The sequence below is a fragment of the Cebus imitator genome, unplaced genomic scaffold (assembly GCF_001604975.1).
Source record: "Cebus imitator isolate Cc_AM_T3 unplaced genomic scaffold, Cebus_imitator-1.0 Scaffold61, whole genome shotgun sequence".
Lineage (NCBI taxonomy): Eukaryota > Metazoa > Chordata > Mammalia > Primates > Cebidae > Cebus > Cebus imitator.
Window position 1 is genome coordinate 4,469,274 of NW_016107376.1, and position 18,964 is coordinate 4,488,237.

At 37.6% G+C, this 18,964-nt stretch overlaps 1 protein-coding gene across 1 annotated transcript in view; it reads left to right on the top strand.

Moving 5' to 3' along the window:
- The window catches only part of ITGA8 (integrin subunit alpha 8), a 187,320-nt gene that overhangs the window by 24,160 nt on the left and 144,196 nt on the right, over positions 1-18,964 (top strand). The window contains exons 3-5 of the mRNA XM_037739048.1: positions 9,408-9,508; positions 13,633-13,756; positions 17,865-17,926. Coding sequence (XP_037594976.1) covers positions 9,408-9,508; positions 13,633-13,756; positions 17,865-17,926 — 287 coding nt within the window. The remainder of the gene's footprint in view (positions 1-9,407; positions 9,509-13,632; positions 13,757-17,864; positions 17,927-18,964) is intronic.

The following is an 18,964-nucleotide window of genomic DNA, read 5'->3' on the forward strand; positions in this document are numbered from 1 at the left end:
GGAGGGAAGGAGGGAAGGAGGGAAGGAGGGAAGGAGGGAAGGAGGGAAGGAGGGAAGGAGGGAAGGAGGGAAGGAGGGAAGGAGGGAAGGAAGGAGGGAAACAAAGAAAGAAAGAGAGAGAAAGAGGAAGGAAGGCAGAAGGAAAGAAAGAGAGAATTTTAACTTCTGTATAGTATTGTATGCTATTGCAGTAAGCATGTAAATAAGATAATCTCAGACAGCGGTAAGCACTATGAAGAGAATGCAAAGGGATAATCGGAGAGCGAATGACAATAAGTAGACAGAACTGGTGGCTCAGGGAATTGGTCTCTGGGGATGTAGTTCTGGAGCTAAAACCTGAGTAATGAGACGAAGGCAGCCAAGTAGAACACTGTGGGAAGAGCATTCCAGGAAGAGTAAATGCAATGGCAAGACTGAAAACGCGGGGTGTGTTCAAAGGACAGGAAGTTGGTGTGTCTGCAGGTGGAGGAGCATGGGAAGACAGGAAGGACTGAGAATGGAGAATCAAGCAGGGGCCAGGCAGTGTTGGCCCCCCGGACCAAGTCAGGATTTATTGCTGCAGAGGTGGAACTACAAATCACTGAGAAGAGACGGATTGTTCCACAAGTGCTGTGGGGGCAAGTGGCTTTTCATATTGGAATAAGAAGTGTGTCTCTGCCACTTTATAAACAAGAATGAATTCCAGATGAACAATAATCCCAATTAACAAAGTTAAAAGAATATAAAAAAATTGGAAGATGATACTTGCAACATTTGTATGGGAAAGAGAATCAATAGCCAAAATATTGAATTACTAATGAATAAAACTAATAACTAACCAAGAAAATGAGCCAATAATATAAACTGGCACTTCACAGAAGAAAAATGTGAATGATCCGCAAACATGAAAAGATGACCAGCCTTACTAAAAGTCAGAAAAATGCAAATGAAAACAAAATGAGGTACCATTCCATGGTCATCTAGACTGGAAAATATTCACAAGTCCTCCTGTAATAACAAAAGTTGAGAATACCTTTCTCCTGCACTGCTAGTGGGCATAAAATTGTAGCTACTTTGGAGATCAGTTGGCATGTCTGATCAAATGAATATGATCATTCTCTATGACCCAGCAATGTCATTCCTAGCGTGGGTGCCAGAGAGAAACCTTCGCACATAGGCACATGGAAGTGGGTATAGATGAATGGTCAGAGCCAGAGTAGAAGAGGGAGAACTGGAAAGAAACATAAATTTTCATATGTAAATGGAATGGATAAATAAAATGTAGACTATTATGCAGTAGGATGCAATACTATACAGGAGTTAAAAAGAATGAGCTAGACTGATCTATGTATCTATTTATCAACTACTTTTCTACCCATCACTCATCTATGTTTCTATGTAACTATGTATCTAGCTAGCTAGCCATCCATCTATTCATGGATATTTCTCACAAACATAAAACTGAGGGTAAAACACAAGTACACACTGCTAAGTACAGAAAATATAATGCCATTTTTTTTTTCAGACACAGTCTCACTCTTTCTTCCAGGCTGTAGTACAGTGGCATGATCTCAGCTCACTGCAACCTCTGCCTCCAGGGTTCAAGCGATTCTCCTGCCTCAGCCTCCTGAGCAGCTGGGACTACAGGCATGCGCCACCATGCCCAGCTAATTTTCGTATTTTTAGCAGAGACAGGCTTTCGCCATGTTGGCAAGGCTGACCTCAGGTGATCTGCCTGCTGGCCTCCCAAAGTGCTGGGATTACAGACATGAGCCACTGTGTCTGGCCAAATGCCAGTTTTTCTTAGGCAAAGACTTTATAATCAAGAACCCAAAAACAAATGCAACCAAAACAAAGATAGATAGCTGGGACTTAATTAAACTGGAAAACGTCTGCACAGCAAAAGAAATAATCAGCAGAGTTAACAGAAAACCCACAGAGCGGGATAAATTATTCACAATTCGACAAAGGACTGATATTGAGAATCTACAAAGAATTCAAACAAATCAGCAAGAAAAAAACAAGCAATACCATCAAAAAGTGGGTTAAGGACATGAATAGACAATTCTCAAAAGAAGATATACAAATGGCCAAGAAGCATATGTAAAAATCCTCAACGTCACTAATTACCAGGGAAATGCAAACCAAAGCCACAGTGTGATACTATCTCACTCCTCCAAGAATGGCTATAAAGAAAAAAAAGATGTTGGTGTGGATGTTGTGAAAAGGTTTTCTTTTTTGTGTGTGGCAGTTTTAAGATATTAGTTTTTAAAATCAGTACTTTTTAATGGAAAAAACATGACCAAAAATTTGTTACAGAATTTTGAGGCCCATTAAAAAGAGTTTAATGAGAAAAAAAAAGAAAATATAATACTGTTTTTCCTTAGTTCGTTAAGACTGTACCAAAGACTACTCTATCAATTGTTGGCAAACTACAACTAAACATCTGTGTGTGCACAGCCTATACGCTGAGAGTAGTTTTTACATTTTTATATGGCTGGAGAAATGGTTTTTAAGAATAATATTTTATGACATATAAAAGTTATATAAAATTCAATTAGATTTCTGTGTACCTACATGAAATTCTATTGAAACACAGCCAAGCTCAAGCTGATTCTTTTATATATTGTCTACTAGCTACTTGTGTTACAGAGCAGAATTGAGTAGCTGTGACAAAGATTACAGTTTGCAAAGCCTAAAACATTTATCTAGTCCTTTACAGGAAAATCACTGTAGACTACAGCCCTATACTATTCATGGCATATTTTTCAAAAGGCCGGAAACATATACATTTAATTCATGATAGTGGCAACCTCTGGAGGGGGAGGAGAGACGAGGAATAGAACGGAGGACAGGTGTCAAAAGGTACCATAATGCTTGTGAATCGCTATTCTGTGTCAGTGTGATCTCATTATTCTGTATCAGCGCATACAGATCTGTTATATGTGTTTAACAGTTGAATCTTAGTCTAACTTATAGAGAGCAGACATTTCTTTGTCAGTCCCTTGTTTGTAAACAAATTTAAGTTGTTCCAGTTTTTGGTGTCAAACAGTGTTGCAATATTTTCATATTGTGTGTGTGTGTGTGTGTGTGTGTGTGTGTGTGTGTGTGTGTGTGTTTTAGAGGCAAGAAAGCACTTACTCTGAGACTTTAGAGACAGGGTACTCTTACTCTGTCACTTAGACTGGAGTACAGTGGCACAATCCTGGCTTACTTCACCCTCAACCTCCCAGACTCAAGTGATCCTCCCACCTCAGGCATGGGCTACCATACCTGGTTAATTGTTTTTTGTTTTTCATTTTTTGGTAAGAGATGGGATTTTGCCATGTTGTCCAGGCTGGAGTGCAGTGGTGTTATCACAGCTCTTTGCAGCCTTGAATTCCTGCCTCAAACAATCCTCCTGCCTTGGTCCCCCAAAGTGCTGGGATTATAGGCGTGAGCCACTGTTTGTGTTATTATTTCCACTGAACAAAATACCAACAGATTCTGATCAGAAAGAAACATACATTTAAAATTTGGATACATGCTGCCAAACGGCTGTTCCAAATTTCAGCATCAAAGTATTGTCTCAAAGTAGAGAAATTTTATTAATTTGGGGCCAGATTGGTAAGTGACAGTGGTAAGTTATTATTGCTTTGACGCTCAGGTTGTCTCCCTGAATTTTCAGGCTAATTGTTTTTACCCTTAATGCCTGTTCAGATCCTTAGAAACTGTTTTCTATTGAATTTTACTCTTTTTCTCATTGATTTGGGGACTCTTACATATTACATATATTGCTCCTTTTCTTGAAAAGTTCTCACTTTGGTTTTTATTAGCTTTGTTAATTGGCTCCTGCCACTTAGAAAACTTGACGTGGTATGCAGTCGCTGTAAAAGCTTTTCCGAGCTTTTGCCTTTGCTTTCGCCATAGTTTGTGATATGCTGAGAGACTTGCTTGTGTAACTCATGGGCTTTATCCTCTCCTGGAACCACTGGTCCTTCTGAGTTCTGTGGGGTTGACAGTGCTCCCCGGGTAACCCAATGCCTTCCTTCTGCTTCAGAGGACATGTGGCCCTACCCTAAATGTGTTGCCCCATGTCACTCAGCGGGTTTGGTTAGGAAAACAGAAAGCACATTGAGTATTACAACTAGGAAGGAATTTCACATAGAGTCTGGGAGGCTTTCACGGACATTGGCAAGGATAGGGTGTGAAAGTCCGGAAGGTTGCTCCCTGCAGATCAAGGAATCTGGAAGTTCAGGGATCACAGGACTTGATTTCTGCTGTCCAAAGGACTGAAGAGGTGATTGTCAGGAGGATATTTTGGAGCTGCTGGAAGAACATCACATCTGTCACCGCTCATGCCCACGTGCTTCCTGTGGCTGTCACCAGAAAATAATGGCTTCTCTTTCCTTCCCTCTTCTCAAATCTCTCCTGAGCCTCTCATTCATTTAGAATCCTGCTCATTAGAAAGTCTGGGAAATGTATTTTCCATACCTTCAGTCCTTGCCACAGAGAGACGAGACTTAAAGGGCTGACATAGTGCTGAGTATTCACAGACACTACTTGGAAGTAGTTTTCACTAAAGGTCAGATCAAATGAAATCAAAAACATCCTCCATGCATCAAAGGTTCATTGAGCACTAGGATGACATAGTCCTGAGCACTGTGTCAGCTTATTTGGCACGAAAGAGCCGTGGTCAGAAAAGGAAAGTAAGAAATTAGGGAAAGCTTACCTTTGCAATCAACCCCCATACATCTTACTTATTTGAAATTTTATTAAATTACAATGTTAGATTCAAAGTCAGAGCATTTATTAAAAAGATAAAACAGAATTTTGGAAAGGTGATTTGTTGACTGCAAAGATCAATGAGAGATTCAAAACTCATCTCAGTACACAGAGACCTGGGACTGTGGATTATGACTCTGTCATAATCCCTGGATTGGGTGTGAAATTAATGAAGTCCGTTCATTTGTACCCTTGGTCAAGAAGAAACATATTGCTGAAAATGGCACAGTTGACACTTGCAAGCCAGTTATTACACAGTTCACCCCATAATGGCAGAAAAGATATCTCAGGAATCACACAGGTGAAATCACATCATTTTAACAACTAAAGGGAAGATCCTGTTCAGAGCTGGCTTCTTTTTTCCCAGGAATTCATTTCCTTCCTCACTGAAACTGGCTTTTCTGAAGTCCTTTTGGGATCTCCTTGAACTCTGTTTGAATTTTTGAGGCCCTGGTCTTCTTTTCATGACTTTTTCACAGTTTACAGGTAATTTCAAGACCACTCTAGCACTTTCTCCCTGTATGTAATCAAAGCCACTTGACAGTGTTGTGAGGTGTCATAATTCATTCCTGAGTGCCATAAGTCACTACTAACAACATATTATACTTGTGTGTCTGGAGGTTCTTTTGAATTCTTGGACCTAGGTTGAATTTCTAGGTTCCTAAGACACACATATAAAATAGATATATGATAGATATAATATTATGTTATATAATTATATATTAGATCTCATATATATTATATAATTATATATTATTATATCTTATACAATATATACACATAAATATATTTACTATATTATATATTATAATTATATTATAATATAGTATATGTAATATTATATGTAATATATGTAATAATATGTATCTATTTTTATATATTATATTTTATAGATATATTTTATATATTATAGATATATTTTGTAAATAGATATAAATATAGATATATATTGTATAGATATATAGATATATTTCATATCGATAATATAGACAGATGTCTCTATATTTTATATCTATAATATATAGATAGATTTTTTAAAATATAGATATCTTAAAGCCACAGGCCTTCATGTAGTCGTATTGCTACAAGACTTCTGTAGCACAACATCAACACCTTAGCTTAGGGAGGGATACCTTAACCTGGTGATACCAAGACATGATACCAAAACACAGACTTAAATTATCTTAAACTATCTTAAGCTCTCTCTATTTAAGAGATTTTTTTTTAAACCTATGGACCTTCAGGTGTATCGCTACAAGATTTCTGTTGTATGACTTCCCAATTTACAAATAACTTTCATGTTCACTGATCTCATGGAATCTTCGTGACTTTATGACGGCCCGTGCAGGAGGAAAAGGGGAAGCTATTCTCAGCCTCATTTTATGGAAGAAATCGGAAACTGCAAAAGATGAAATAAATTGTTCATAGTCACCTAGTCAGTGATGGCAATCTTCCACACTGCCTAGACATAAATAGAAATGCCAATATTTTCCAGTTTAAGCTATACACTGTAAGAGCTATAATGCTTGGTTAGTCATGTGCACTTTGGGTGAGGATTTCCAGAACTCGTTTTTTAAAAACATCTGGAAACATCAAAAACATAAGATTTTTAAAAGAAAAATTCACGATTTTCTACTAGCATGTCAAAATGTAAATTTTAGGCTAAGATTGAATATGTACAATTTATTCTTTAAACAGTCTGTAATCATAAGTAAACTCAATTAAAAGTTTAATTACATGTTTATTTTGGCCTCATTTAATAGGAACAAAAAGTTTATTTTGTAATGTATTTTTATAAGGTCAAGGAAGAAAAAGTGCATACCACAGGAAGCACAAATAAGATGCCCTAATACAAATATCTACAGAAATTCATTAGCTATTACTGATAGAGCTCTAGTTAAAACTATGCAATTAGAACCACGTGTGAAATAAGTTGAATGTGAACTCAACAGTGGAAAGATGCATGCTTTATTTTTCTATTTTATTTTTTTGAGACAGAGTCTCACTCTGTTGTCCAGGCTAGAGTGCAGTGCCACAATCTCAGCTCACTGCAACCTCCATTTCATGAGGTTCAAGAAATTCTCATGTCTTAGCCTCCTGAGTAGCTGAGACTACAGATGTGCACTACGACGCCCAGCTAATTTTTGTATTTCTAATAGAGACTATGTTTCACCATGTTGGTCAGGCTGGTCTCAAACTCCTGGCCTCAAGTGATCCACCTGCCTTGGTCTCCCAAAGTGCTGGAATTACAGGCATGAGCCACTGCACCTGGCCAAGATGTATGCTTTTATTAAGACCTGAAGTGTGTTATAATTGGGTTGAATTTCTACCCAGATGGCCCCCCTCATGCTGACATCTACAAAGTATATGTATAATTGTGTTGGGGTGTTATCTACTGTGGCTGTGTAGACATCTGTTACTCAGTTAGAAATCAGGACTTTGGAGTCCTTCATGCTGGTTCCTGCTAACACAGGCTGAGAAGCCTCTGTTCTTCAGAGTGGGCAGAATCTCATGTGTTTTACTATCGGGAAAGATTTGGAAATATTTAGAGCAGTTATAAATGTATGGTCTTCAATATGAAACCAATAACTGAAGTGTAGATTCAGGGATACATAGTCTACACTAAATTTGCAAGACATTTACCTCTGAAATGCAAATCTTAAGAAAATGCTTCTTTTAAGTTGTGAAATTTAATGAATGCATATATTCATGTTATATTTATCTAATGGGAGTCACGCTGTAACTTAGACATAATCAAAGAGAAATCCCCCTTTATATGAAAATTGATGCTCAAGTTTTTTTTTTAATTGACAAAAATTGTAAAAGCCTGGTTACAATGGCTCACACTTGTAATCCCAGCCCTTTGAGAGGCCAAGGCGGGAGGATTGCTTGAGTTCAAGAGTTCAAGACCAACCTGGGCAACATAGCAAAACCTGATCTCTACCAAAAAAAAAAAGTCTAGCATGGTGGCATGTACCTGTATTTCTAGCTACTCAGGAGGCTGAGGTGGGAGGGTCACCTGAGCCCAGGAGAGTTGAGGCTGCAGTGTACTGTGATCATGTCACTGCATTCTAGCCTGGGCAACAGTGTGAGACCCTGTCTCGAAAAAACTGTATGTATTTATGGTTTACAGTGAAATGTTTTGATCTGTTTAAACATTGTGAAATGATTAAATCAAGCTAATAAACATACTCACCACCCAGCATGGTTGCCTTTTGTGCATATGTTTGTGCATATTAAGAATATTTAAAAACTATTCTCTAGGTCATCTCTCTGTACAATAAATCTCCATAATTTTTTCATCCCAACTGAAACTTCGCACCTTTTGACAAACTTCTCCCCAATCCCTCCTGCCCTCGCCAGCCCCTGGTAACTACCATTCTACTCTCTGCTTCTATGAATTTGACTTTTTTAGATTCCACACATAAGTGAGTTCATGTAGTATTTGTGGTTTTGTGCCTAGCTTGTTTCGGGCACAAAATTATTTGTGACTTAGCATGATATCCTCATGTTCCTCCATGTTGTGGCAAATGAGAGGATTTCTTTTTTTGTTTTGTTTTGTTTATTGAGACGGAGTCTCTCTTTAGCGCCAGGCTGGCATGCAATAGTGCGACCTTGGCTCACTGCAACTTCTGCCTGCCAGATTCAAGTGATTCTCCTATCTCAGCCTCCCAAGTAGCTGGAATTACAGGCGCCTACCACTGCACCTGGCTAATTTTTGTATTTTTAGTAGAGATGGGGTTTCACCATGTTGGCCAGGCTGGTTTCGAACTCCTGACCTCGTGATCTGCCTGCCTCAGCCTCCCAAAGTGCTGAGATTACAGGGGTGAGCCACCGCACCCAGCTGAGGATTTATTTTTAAAACTACATTGTGTTCCACCATATACATACCACATTTTCTTTATTCATCTATTGAAAGACACCTAAGATGATTCCATATCCTACTAACATAGGGTAGCACATTCATTGATTTCTATGTTGATCTATCCTTGCATTCCAGGGATAAACCTCACTTGAACACGGCCGATGATCCTTTTAACGTGCTGTTGAATTTGGGTTGCTAGTAATTTGTTGAAGATTTTTGCATTCATGTTTATTGGGGATATTAACCTGTAATTTTCTTTTCTTGTAATGCCCTTGTCTGGTTTTGGTATCAGGGTAATGCTGGCCCTTGAATTATTTCCTTTTCTTCAATGTTTTGTTTTATTTATTTATTTATTTATTCATTTATTTATTGAGACAGAGTCTTACTTTGTTGCCCAGACTGGAGTGTAGGGACACGATCTCAGCTCACTGCAACCTCCACCTCCTGGATTCAAGTGATTCTCTCATCTCAGCCTCCTGAGTAGCTGGGATTACAGGCACAAGCCACCATGCCCAGCTATTTTTTATTTTTGTTTTTTGGTATTTTTTGACAGAGACAGGGTTTAACCATGTTGCCCAGGCTGGTCTTGAACTCCTGGACTCAAATGATCCTTCCCGCCTCAGCTTCCCAAAGTGCTGGCATTACAGATGTGAGCCACCATACCCAGCCGTTCTTCAATTTCTTTGGAATAGTTTGAGAAGGATTGGTATTCGTTCAAATATTTTTGATGTGCAAATTATGTGTTTTAATTGGCTGCTATTTTACACAAATTACTAACTACTCATATCTTCTTTGTCAGACAACAGAAAGATTAGAGTTAATGGAACCAAAGAACCTATCGAGTTTAAATCCAATCAGTGGTTTGGAGCAACAGTGAAAGCACACAAAGGAAAAGTGGTGGTGAGTATGAACTGTGGACCTGTGTTCCTGCTTCGGAGTGTGGTGTGCACTGGAATGTTTTCAAGCTCATGTTTAAGAAAGCTCTTTCCTATACGAACATATTAGACTTTCAACGATAAGCCTGCTGGCATTTTAAAAGAAACTGAATGCTTAAAACTAAAGAATGTATACTAGTGTTTAAAGTTCTAGGAAATAAACCCTGTTTTCCAGAAAAGCAGTCAACTATTTTCAAATATTTCAAAACAACTAAGAAACAAAAGTAAAAGCTAAATCTTAAAGCAGTAAAATAGTGTATTGCTTAAGACTGGCTGAGGGGCTACTGCAGAGAAATAGGACTGAAATTCCCATAAGGATGCTTAAAAAGTTAATCTGCTGTGGTTTCATTGATCCTTTCTACAACTAAAGAAAAGCTGTCTTTCATAATAATTTTTAAATGGCTAACTGCATGATTCTCTCAGTTCATTAATACTTTTGAAAGTAAAAACACTCATTCCCAAACAGATATTCTTTCAGCTTCAAAGCGCTATGACATTATAATTCTATTATTTTGTTCTTCTGAGCCATGATACCTGTCTAAGTTATTGAGAAGCAAATGACTATTAAAGTAATCTGGAAGTCTTTTTTCATTTGGGGGACTGTTTCAACCTATTGGCTTTAATTTCCTTACAACAATAAAGCAATAACTTTGGCTTTTAGGATTTGTTAAAACCTACTGGAATTATGATTTAATAAGAATCAGTATCTAAAGGAAATGCCTTGCTTTATTTAGTCTGTGGTTAACCCCAAAAAGATTTTGACATAAAACAGGTAATGTATAAAGTATATATATCCCTCTCTAGTTAAGAAATCCAGCATTTACAAGATAGTTTTTGTAGAGTTGTCTTTGCATTAGTATAATTTTTTCACATTTCAGAATTCATAAGCACTTGTTTTTTTTTTTTGAGACAAAATCTTGCTCTGTCGCCCAGGCTGGACTGCAGTGGCACGATCTTAGCTCACTGCGACCTCCACCTCTTGGGTTCAAGCTATTCTCCTGCCTCAGCCTCCCAAGTAGCTGGGACCACAGGAGAGCACCACCATGCCCGGCTAATTTTTGAATTTTTAGTAGAGATGGGGTTCACCATATAGGTCAGGCTGGTCTTGAACTTGTGACCTTGTGATCTGCCCACCTTGGCCTCCCAGAAGTGCTGGGATTACAGGCAGAGCCACGGCCTCGTAAGAACTTTTTAAGGTGGAGTATGACACCTTTAAGGTGGGAATTGTTGAAAAATTAACTCCGTGTAATAACTGTTTGGGGTTTACAAAATCTTTTGGATGCTGTTTTGAGTTTTTTGTGTCTTGAAATTTTATCTGTAACATGTAATAGTTGCATATTTACTCAATAATTGTAGAAACCCTCAAAACAATGGAAATGAAAATAATGCACCATGTTCATAAAAAAAATGGTTAATTTTCGGCATGCCTGCATTTTCTAAAATATATGATGGGAAATAGGATAATATAGAGTGTATTTCAAGCTAACTTTTTCTTTGAGTGCTGAAACTTAGCAGAATGAACACTTAAATTATCTCCTATATGACATAATTTTTATAACTGCAAAATGCTGCCTCCAGAAGTATCATTTTGTATACCCAGATACCATGAGTATACATATCAGGTTTGGGTCAAAGCCTAAATATATCACATCAGTATGTTTCACATCAATGTGAAACTGAGCAGACTGAAAAAGAGTAACTTTTTAGAGCTAACATCAGGCAAACGCTGGAGAGAATTTTCATGGCATGAAATGCCTTTTGGTGAAACAGAAGGTGAGGCCAGTTGGATCAGATCAAGCTACACAGGTGAATGCTTCACGACTTAGATTTCCCTGTGCTTCCCCATCTGTACCTTACATTGAATTTATGAACCAGATACCTTGGGTAACCTAGATGAGTTAGAAAGTTTTGGGGTATTGGCCAAGACTTTGCAATACACAGAGAGGCAAAACCAAACAACTGAAGTTGTAGAAGTCTAATTTATTTGACTAGGAGTTATCTTTACTAAAAGTACTTATACATTGGGCCAAATTACCAAGGACACGTTTGGAAGCATAGACTACTTTCAAATTGGGATCTTTTTTCACTTCTCTGGAATTAAGTGTGATACTATCAAATTAGAAGGCAGGCTAGCAGCTCTGGGTTCTAGGATTCTGTCTTGCCAGATGAGTATCTGGAGAATGGGGTACAATACTTACAGAAGACTCAGGTAAGCAAAACAGAAGTTCAAACAATGCTAATGTTTTGTACATGTCTATTTCCTCCCTCATTCCTAACAAAATGTGATTTCATTTACTTGAAGAGGATTTTCTATCAGTCCATACAGTGCTCTTTAGAATCTAAACTTCTGCTAAAAAAAAAAAAAAAAAAAGAATCTAAACTTCAGAAAAAGGAGCCAGATGATTTCATGTTTTTCTTGCTGTTGTTTAAATTCATTTTTGCCAATAATATTCCTGATTTTAGGCAAACTAATTTAGAAGCAGTTCTCTTTTCACCATGATGTATTCCCAAAAAAGGTGTCATAGAAATGACATAAACTCTGTCCTATTTTCTCTAAAACAACATTCTGAAAATTAAAAGGCATGGATGAGGCATTAAATCAGTTTCTGATATGACAAGTTATAAATCATAACAGCAAAGAAAACAACAAATGCATAATCATTTGGTATTGTAAAATTATGTTTCAGCTTCTGACAGGCATGCATTTAATTCAACATGTTACACATCTAGCAAGCAGGTTTTATACGCAAACCTTTATATGTTAAGTGCTGTAGGAAGTTAAATCAATTCCACAACAGGTTCCAAAGTATGAGCAGATATTTGTACAATATGCAGCATTATTTACCACCCTGTATGTTAGCTGGAAAGAAGCATGGGACATTTCATTTCTAACCCTTTGTTTTTTTGCCACCTTAGAATGGAAAGGGCGTTTACAGAATGATTTGGATAACTCTCCTCTTTCAGAAAGAGTGTCTGACGTCTTTGGAGTTTATCGCAATAAATTTCTCCATAACAAGGAGGGCCAAAGACTTGAATTACTTCACCTGTGGGGTTTAATGCCTTGAAAATGCTTGTAGCTCATTAACATGCTCTCTTACTGACTTTTTGATCATCCCTGATAAAATTGCTAAAACAGGCAGAAAATGCTTTTACTTTCAGTTTTGCCATGAATAAAAACCATGACATGAAAACCAAGCCAAAAACACTGTGAAAATGGAGTAGCGCGTCCAGATGAAAGTCTCTGTTTAAAATTCCTAGGATGCGACTTCAGCGGTAAACTAGGAGGTGTCAGAAAACAGGTTTACTAGCTTGTTTGCATCCTTTGATTTGAAAGTCATCTTTTAAAAGCAATAATTAGACACAGAAAGGAACCTGTTCTCATAAGACATCGCACTGATTAATTCACTGTTTCCATGATCATTTGCTTTTATGTAGGTCCAATAAAAAAAAAAAGAAAAGAAATACAAGTTATTTGCTTTTAGGAATTATTTTCTGCTTGCTTTGGGAAGCAAAAAAATAACAATTTAAAATTCCATGGGACCTAGGCACTGTGGTTCATGCCTGTAATTCCAGCACTTTGGGAGGCTGAGACAGGAGATCACTTAAGCCCAGGAGTTTGAGGCCAGTCGGAGCAACATAGTGAGACTCTGTCTCTACAAAAAAACAAAACAAAACAAAAGTTAGCCAGGCATGGTAGTGTGTGCTTGTGGTTCCAGCTACTTGGGAGGCTCAGGAAAGAGGATCACTTGAGCCCAGGAGGTTGTGGCTACAGTGAGCTGCGATCATGCCTCTGCACTCCAGCCTGGGTGACAGAGCAAGACCTTGTCTCCAAAAAAAAAAAAAAAAAAATCAAAGAGAAAACTCATTTTTTTGCACATATTTAATTTTCACCAATTCTACAGTATAGTAACATTAAAAATTAGCTTTGGAAATTTAATTACCTCTGATGACCAACGTATTCATTAGCATGCTAGAGGCCAATTAATTCACCCAATAATTTAACAGTTTGTTATACCAATAATTCAAATAAAACTATAGTATGAGAAACCTACATCAAAAATGTGCTTTTTTATCTTTCATGTTTCCTAGGCCTGTGCTCCTTTGTATCACTGGAGAACTCTTAAGCCAACACCAGAAAAGGATCCGGTTGGCACCTGTTATGTAGCAATCCAGAACTTCAGCGCCTACGCCGAGTTCTCTCCTTGCCGGAACAGTAAGTGACTTTTATTCCTTGAAACTGACATTAGCTCAAGTGCTTTTCTATTGTAGACAGGAGTGCAGGTAAGCTCAAAACACCACTGATTAATGTAGGCAAGATAATGATCGAATGGCATAAATAAATGAAGAGAAAGAATAGTGATATTAGAGGGTTAACAAAGAGGCCGCTGAGATTTAGAAACCTAAAGAACTGGGCGTAAACCTTTTTTCTTTTTTTGGAGACAGGATCTTACTCTGTCACCCAGGCTGGAAAGCAATGGTGTGATCATGGATTAATGTGGCCTGGACTTCCTGGGCTCAAGAAATCCTCCCACCTCAGCCTCCCAAGTAACTGGGACCACAGGCATATGCCACCATGCCTAGCTAATTTTTGTATTTTTTGTAGAGAGGGGTTTTTGCCATGTTGTTCAGGCTGATCATGAGCTCCTGAGCTTAAGTGATTCATCCACCTTGGCCTCCCAAAGTGCTGGGATTACAGGCATGTGCCACCATATCTGCTTTGAACATTTTAACTCTTATGGCTTTTGGTAAGGATTTTTAACAAGGAGGGGATTATTGCTTTTCTGTTTAAAAATATTGAAGTAAATCAGACACTTCTTCACATTACACCAAATGTCAGCTGAATGGATAGTCCATGGAACAAGGATTTTATTTTAAATAGCTTTAAAGTAGGGGTTCTTTGTAGACCATGGGACTCAAGTATTTATTCAATGCAGGATTTCTTTAAAAAAAAAAACACACATTGAGCACTAACTCTTCTGTGTTTAGGGAATACAGCAAAAAACAAGAGGAAAAAAGCCCTCTGTTCAAGGAACTGGCTCTAGACAATAAACATGTAAATAAATGTGTTTATGATACAATGTCAGGCAGTGATAAGTGCTACTGAAAATACAGCAAGACAAGAAAGGAGGGAGAGACCTGTGCTGGGGAATCCAAGGGAGGAGGAGTATTTTAGAAAAGGGAATAAATGATTATTGGAGTAGAAAGGAGAGAAACTCCCCAGACTCAGGCAGCAACCAATATGAGGCATAGTCTGTGTCATGTTCCATTCAAAGTGCCGTGCTCTTGGGTTTATTAAGAGGTCAGCATTGTTACGCTAAAGATAAAATCTCACAAGCAATAACAAAGGATATCCAAAGTATATTTAGAAAATTAATGGTAGTGAGAGATTCATTACTGAACTTTGTTTCATCCTTGTTTACACCTATCCACGTCCTATACTCCATGATTTACCCATGTTCCTGTTCTGTGATATTGACCATATGCTCACAGACCAGCTAGCTTGTTAACAAACAGCAAATAACTGTAACTAAAAAGATGAGCCTATCCCTCACATGACTTTTGCCTTGCTAATGTAGGATATTCTTCCTACTGCCATCAAGGATAATCATTTATAAATCTAGTCACTCCTTGTTCTGCCTTCTTGCCTGACTACCTGCATGAGATGTGAGGACTCAATCAAAATACAACACATGAAGCATAGACTTCTGAGGGAGAAGTTTCAGAGTGAGTTTGAACCATTCTCTAAAAATGTAAATTAATGTACGATTGCATCTTAAGCTACATGGACACAGGATACTAGTTTATTTTCCTAAATAAAATAATAGCTCCGCAAAGATAAAAGGGAGCACATGTTGAGTTGCAGAACAGCTCAATAAATTGCCATGAATTCTTTCCTCTCTGGTTTATAGCCACAGTTTTCACATCCTCCTGGTCTCGCTATTCCTATGGATACTTCTTCTTACTCACATCATCCAAGAAGGAGACTCCCCGTTCTGGCCAAGAAGTTCACAGATCATGAACACAAAGCCAGCTTGTTCATGAGCATATGGTCAATATCTCAGAACAGGAAACATCAGCAATATTATTTTCAAAAGAGAATGCAAAGAAGCACTTCATGTTAATTTTACACCACAAACCCACTTGCTGATACTATTAGCCATTACCTGCTCATTCATATGGATGATATGCCTATGGTTCTTACAGTCATTCAGAATTCAGGTGGGGATGGTTCACATACACCCTTCCATTTGTTGGATAAGATGTCAACAAATAGTAGCAAATCATCCACATGCTTCCTTGGATTCCTGAGTTCACGCTAGGACATAATTATCAAGTACGCAGATGCTCTCAAGTCCCAGAAAGAAAGATTCCTTCGGCTCTCATGAATTATGATTCAACAAGAAAAAAAATGACTTTGCAATGGAAAGAACCTCACACTCTATTATGATTGCCACTTAAAATAAACATTTGGAGCTGATTGTTTTCCTCAGTGAATTTTATTAAAAAATGAATGTTTTCTCTTAATTTTTTACAGCCCCCTGTTTTAAAGCAAAATAATTTCAAAGATTGGTCATGTTTCTTCCCTTTTGAATAATTTGCAATCTTAATAAAAAGTCAGTGTTGAATTTAAAAGGGACTTGTTAAAAGGTGTAGGCATAGAAAAATACATATAATAGCAGTATATGAACACATATATGTTCAGAGTAATATCTCATGTATTCATATATATTTCTGGATGCATATAAATATTTATGCATATAAGCTTCTAGAAAATTGGCACTCAGACATTCCAGATTATAGAGATGAGCTTTAGATAACTTTATAGGATTCTTAACCATAAATCATGAAATATAGCTGTAAAGTAAGGAGCAAATTTTGTTAAAATACAGTGCATGAGGTCAAAATGTGTTTTTAAAAATAAAGACAGCATCTGGAAAAAATTAATGATGCCAGTGCTAAAATTAGCTAAATAATGACCAAAGGAAAGAAAACACCAGAAGACACTCTAAGGGAAGCTGGAAAGGCCAGTTCCATTTCAAAAAGATTCTAAACAGGCGCATGCCCAGCTGTCACTATTTCCTTTCCCATCCTCTTAGTTCCGTTTCCATTAAGGAATATCCTTGATAAGAAAGGAATCATTGTTTACATGTCCAAATCTAACTATGCTGGACTGAGATTCCCTCTACGACATTCACTACATTTTGGCTATTTTAGGCATGTGAGAATTTGTAGAAACTCTTTTAAAGTAAAAGGTCCAAGTAGTAAATTCCTGGTCCTAATGCCCAAGAGACTTTTGATAACAACAGCCTTGAAATCGTCATGTTGGCCTGCCTATAGTTTACAACTGTACCATGAGATACTATGGGACATTGAGTTAGTGAGTCATACAGGAGGGAAAGCAAGATAAGCCACTACTAGAATTTTCTCTTTTGTGAACGCTAGCACTGCAATGTTCAGGTGAGACTGTGACCAGAAACACAATTTCTCGATTTACCTAGCTTATTATAATAGAATTGATTGATTGAGACAGAGTCTCACTCCGTCACCCAGGCTGGAATACAATGGGGCAATCTCAGTTCACTGCAATCTCTGCCTCCCGGGTTCAGGCGATTCCCCTGCCTCAGCTTCCCGAGTAGCTGGGACTACAGGCGCCCACCACCATGCTGGGCTAATTTTTTGTATTTTAGTAGAGACAGGGTTTCACCATGTTGCCCAGGCTGATAGTGAACTCCTGAGCTCAGGCAATCCACCCACCTCAGCTTCCCAAAGTACTGGTATTACCGGTGTCAGCCACCGCGCCCAGTCATAATAGGATAATTTAAAACTAACTTCCTATCAAAGAGCATAAAACAACAGAAATCCTTACTGGTGGCCCAGAAGATGGCATCCACAAAGGTCATCTTGTACTGCTCCTTATTCCTCAAGGTGTACATGTTAGGAATGACAGACCTATCTCCCTTCACTCAGCACAAGGGGGCAAAGGAGAGACACGTTATTGCCTCATGGGAAATTTGGAACATACTCAAAGATAGAGATTTTATTTCTTCAAATGACCATAAGTCATAAAACCAAATATAATAGCCAAAAGGGCTGTTATTCCTGTTGATATCACTAGAGAATCACAATGCTGTTTAGGGTAAGGAAATAGATGGAAATATGTTTAATAAATTACTTGGAATACATTTTTAAAATAAACATAAAACATATACTGATAATTTTTAATTTAGAAGGCTCTAGAGAAAATAATATCCTGAATTGGTTATTAAAAAATATCTTGGGAATGACGGTGTCCTAATGTTTATGTGTTTTGATCATTCTAGGCAATGCTGATCCGGAAGGCCAGGGTTACTGCCAAGCCGGATTTAGTCTGGATTTTTACAAGGTGAATTATTTTGGTCTTGCAGCTTCTAATATTTAATCTGATTTTTTTCCCCTCTGCCTCTCACTCCCACATCCCAAAACAACCACCACCACTACCACCACCAAAGAACCAAAGAATCTTGAGGAACATACCTAGCCCGTTCAGGCAAATTCTTTCTAAAACAATTTTTCTGTTCCATTTTTACATAAGTAATTTATGCACATAGCAGCCTATTGAATAGTAGAGAAATAGGCATGATAAAAAGTAACAGCCTTTCTTCTTACACTTTGTGACAATAATTTTTGAAATGAAAATCCTGAAAACGCAGTAATGTTTCTGAAAGAAATCACAAGACTCTATTCATTGTTTTATCTGCTAACTATAATTGACCAGTTACATTTAATATTAAAATTCATATATCCTTTCACAAAATTAAAAACGGAGATGTTCAGTAAGAATGTAGAGGGGAAAGACTGTGTGGTTTTGAAAATGGTATAGAAAAATTTCATCATCATATAAACTGTCGACTGTTTTTCATCATACTTTTTATCATTTCTTTTTTGTTTTGTTCTGATGTTTTCCACTGAGAATTAAAGATATGAAAGGTGAGGATGCAAATTGCTGAGAAAATGTTTATATTTGCTAGTCTGGAGTGTTTGCTCTTTCTGCTGAGAAGGGGGTGGTATTCCAGATGTATGGGAAAAAAATAGGCATTACTATGGCCTTGAAATAAATTGGAACAGAATTGTCTTTTTATCACCAAGGCTCAAAAGACTATGTCTGCAAAACGGCACAGCATTAAACATGTTGAGATTTTGTTTATCACAGGCAGTGCCAGAAAACAGAATTTATCTCTCTCAAGGGGCAGCGTTCAACTTACCTAATTGAGTCAAATTAAAATTATTTAATATAACACACTAAATAATTGAAAGCAAAAGAGGAAACAAAATAAACTGCGGGCTTCAGATAGAAGGCTCTTTTAAAAATTGCATTTTATATGTAACAAATTGTTAGAGCAATGCTTATTAACAATGATTTATCACCCTTTAAACATGCTCA